We start from the raw sequence: 3455 nt of genomic DNA, 5'->3' as shown, positions 1-3455 counted from the left end.
TCTCCTGCCTCAGCCTCCAGAGTGCTGAGATTTCAGGCTTGTCCCACCACTTCTGGCTCATTCTGTTTTCTTTTAACAAGGAGCAGAGTTTGAGGTCAAAGTGTCCTGTAGGCAACACTGTCTCCTTAGAAATCCATTGTCTACATTGTATTTATTTTCATGTTTCTGTTTCCTTTTGAGTCAGGCCACAATGTGGTGTTGGTTAGCCTGGAAATCATAGAGATCCCTCTGCCTCAGCTTCCTGACTGCTGGAATTAAGGCAGGCACTAGCATGCTTGGCTTTTTTTTTTTTTTTTTTTAACTTGTGGCAAGTAATACAGGTAATACTGATTTTCCATTTACAGAGGTCATACAAAAAAAATTCACTTTAAAACAAATTTATTAAGCAGTGAACCAATTTAAGCAAAAATATAAAGTAAATAATAAAACAAAAGGTAAATTGATACAGCAGAATCTTCATACTCTTGACTGAAGTTTGGGAATTCATATTTCCAGGGATTGAAAACTCCAGTGATTTCCCCACTGCGAACCCTCTCCTAAAAGAGAGGTCAGCTGGTGGGCACATAGATATTTGGGATTCCATTTCCATGGCATGGATCACACTATAGGTAAGCCTGCCTCACAGCAAACCTGGCTCTCTAGACTACTCCAGCAAGCCAGAGGGAAAGGTTGCAAAGGCTATGTTTGAGGAGCATCCCGAATAAACCCAGTTATGGATAGGTCATGCTTTTCTTAACATGGAACAATAAAACTGCATTGTAGGATATATGCAGCCATAAGTCAATGGGCAGAGGAGCCTACTGAGCCTCTTTTTGAGTCTATGTCCCAGTTCCAGGCAAGAGACGGCCTCTCCAGCTTGGCTCAGCAAATTTCATGTGGTCAAAGCCATGACTTGTACAGAATCAAAGACTCCTTCTGGATTTGTCCTCTGTGTTTTCCTGGAGGGCCTCACAGTGGTGGGAGGGAGTGGCTGGGCACAGATAGGGTTTGTGGCTCTGGAGGGCAAGATTCCTGCCATCTCCTGCCCACATGACTGACACTCATAACTACCAGCTCTGGGCTGTTGGTCAGCATCCCATACAGGACTTCTTCATTCTGATAGGCTGTCTTAGGTAAGTTTGTATCCTGATATGCCATCTTGAAGCCTTCTGACCTATAGCCAACTAGCCTTGCCTTCAATTCTCAGAGTCACAACCTAGACATTTTAACCTAAGCTAAACTTCAGGAAAGCTTTGGAGTGCAAACTATACACACTCTTAGCCTGACCACCAGCCAGGTGCAGAAGACAGGAATTTCCACACAAAAGGCCTGAGGCTGCAGTTGACTTCTGTAGCCCCTCTGAGGTGGGAGTTAGTCTTACAGGTTCTGAAAGTTCAGAAGCCCACACTGGTCCGGCCTTCCCTCTTCCAGAATGCTGAGATCTGCTCCAGGGTGACCCGAGGCTGGAGACCCCAGTCAGGTTCCAGACTCCCTTGCCTCAGCCTCCAAGCCCTGGGGCTCCCAACCTGCAAGCCAGCCTCTGGCATAGGCTCAGGCCCAACCCAGCTCACCAGGCCTGTATCATGGGGCCTCTCCTCTTGGGTCTGAGGCCTCCAGAAGGTGCTCTGGGCTGGGACTTCTGGTGGGGTCTGAGGAACTAAAGAGCTGGGCGAAGAGTGTGGAGCTGAAGGGGCTGGTGGAGCAGTTGCTCTGCCCTCCAAGGTGCCCCCGGGGGTTGGGGGATCTGGAGCCCTGTCCATCAGCAGAGGTATGGAGGAGCCATACCAGTCCTCAGAGCGCTCCCGGGCGCTGCTTGGGGGCTCAATCCACAGCTCTCCTCCAGGGCGCCAGACGAGGGTGGGTGCACGCTGACAGGGGTCTGGTTGTGGGCGGCGGAACAGGCGTTCGGCCAGTACAGCAGTAGTTATGATGAAGAAGGCTGTGAGAGAGGCCAGGCCCAGCATGATGGGAATACAAGGGCCGCAGGGGATTACTACCCACATTGCTGCCTCCTCTGTAGGCTCAGGGAGCCCTTCCGTGTGCCCCGAGGGCTGCTGGGGAGTCACAGGCATCTGGGAGACACAGTGGTGGACTCAGAATAGGTGAGTCCGGGAATGTCTCCACTGAGAGAAGGAAAGGGTACCAGTCAGAGGATATCGCGTTTCCTGAAAAGAGATTCAACAAGGTTCTAACAACTTGGCCACCTCACAGGATGAGACAGTGCTTAGACTGCATGTCACTGGGACTGCAAATCCTCTGCCTTCTATTTAAACTGTAATTTCACTTCAGAACCTTAAAGACAGGCAGGGAGGAGAGGGTGCTAGTCTTTGCCCTTCTCTCTAGAGTGTGGCCACACTGGCTACATCTTGCGTTCCTGCTTCCCGCTGTCAATTCGGCTCTTCTAATTGGCTTATTGACCCTGGGTGGCAAAACTAGAGAGGAGCAAAGGGGACCTAGAGAGGACAAGAGCAAACCAGGGGAAGACGGAGAACAAGCCGGAGCTGGATGAGGCTCCCCTGCACATTCGCAGGCCTCACTTCCCCTCCGAGCCCCCTCCACCCCCACCCTCCACCTCCAATGACGGATCAAAGGGCTCTCGGGTCTTGCCTCAGCCTCAAGTGAGGAGACTTGGAATGAGAGAGAATCCCCTTGCTGACCCCTCCCTCCGCATGTACCCATTCTTCCAACAGCCTTACCATTCTCCTTGGAGGTGGCCCAGCTGTTGGTCCTGTTGTGCTTTTTGTCTGTGGCCTGGCACCTATCCAACTCGCCCAGCTCTGCCCAATCACTAGCCTGTCTGCCTCCCTTGTTGGTATTTGCCCACATCTCTGCCACCAGTCCCCCCATTTGCAGTTGCTTCTGCACCCCTTACCTCACCTGTCACCTTGGGTCAATCTTGGATTTCACCGTCTTCGGAGCCCTTCTTCCCAATGCATACCGGGAGGACGTGTGTGCGCAGCTATCTGAAGGGCCCAGGAGGGCTGGCCTCAGAAGGCGGAAGGGAGGCTACCACCTGTTGCTGGGCGACTGTGCCCCAACTTTTCCTGCCCCCACAGAGTGTTTCCAAGGCAACCTGGGGATGTGGTCAGTGTGGTGAAGAACCACTTCCTGAGTAAGGTGGAGCCAGAATGAGCAGCTGCTTTGCTCAAGTCAGTCTCACCCCACAGGCAAACCCCAGACCCCAGCATGTTCACCTTCTCACCTCACAGGCAAGACCCAGACCTCAGCTTGCTCCCCCAGGGGAGAGGAAGGTTACAAAGACCGGCTCAGGGGCTCCCAGAGCGATGTAGTGTGTACCTCTGCCTGCTTCTTGGAGGGTGCCGAGTCCCTGTCCTTCTGTCTGTTCCCTGCACCCTTTTCAACCAGCTGTGTCATACTTTTGTTTTGTTTTGTTCGAGACAGGGACTTACAATGTAGCTCTGTTAGCCTTCTGAGTGTTGGTTACCGTCCTAGGCCACGGTACCCAGGCTCATCTC

General features: G+C 52.1%; 1 protein-coding gene across 4 annotated transcripts; it reads right to left on the bottom strand.

Annotated features, from left to right (window-relative positions):
• Window positions 1–361: 361 nt before the first annotated feature.
• On the bottom strand, window positions 362–2994 carry CUNH16orf54 (chromosome unknown C16orf54 homolog). Of its 4 annotated transcripts, none has more exons than XM_031384626.1 (2): window positions 2857–2994; window positions 362–2144 (listed from the first exon to the last, which is right to left on the bottom strand). In XM_031384626.1, exon 2 carries the CDS (start codon window positions 2049–2051, stop codon window positions 1374–1376), a length of 678 nt encoding a protein of 225 aa, XP_031240486.1. In that variant the 5' UTR covers window positions 2052–2144; window positions 2857–2994; the 3' UTR covers window positions 362–1373. The 4 variants fall into 4 exon arrangements, with proteins under 4 accessions (XP_031240486.1, XP_031240484.1, XP_031240485.1 ...); XM_031384624.1 differs by having other exon boundaries at window positions 2852–2990; XM_031384625.1 differs by having other exon boundaries at window positions 362–2102; window positions 2852–2990.
• Window positions 2995–3455: the final 461 nt, after the last annotated feature.

The sequence above is a fragment of the Mastomys coucha genome, unplaced genomic scaffold, assembly GCF_008632895.1.
Source record: "Mastomys coucha isolate ucsf_1 unplaced genomic scaffold, UCSF_Mcou_1 pScaffold21, whole genome shotgun sequence".
Taxonomy (NCBI): domain Eukaryota; kingdom Metazoa; phylum Chordata; class Mammalia; order Rodentia; family Muridae; genus Mastomys; species Mastomys coucha.
Note: the sequence above shows the minus strand (reverse complement) of the source record. Positions and strands in the feature narration are given on the sequence as shown.

What these genes read in the sequence shown, in the direction of transcription:
- CUNH16orf54 (XM_031384626.1), bottom strand. Translation starts at nt 2,051, where the DNA reads ATGCCTGTGACTCCCCAGCAGCCCTCGGGGCACACGGAAGGGCTCCCT.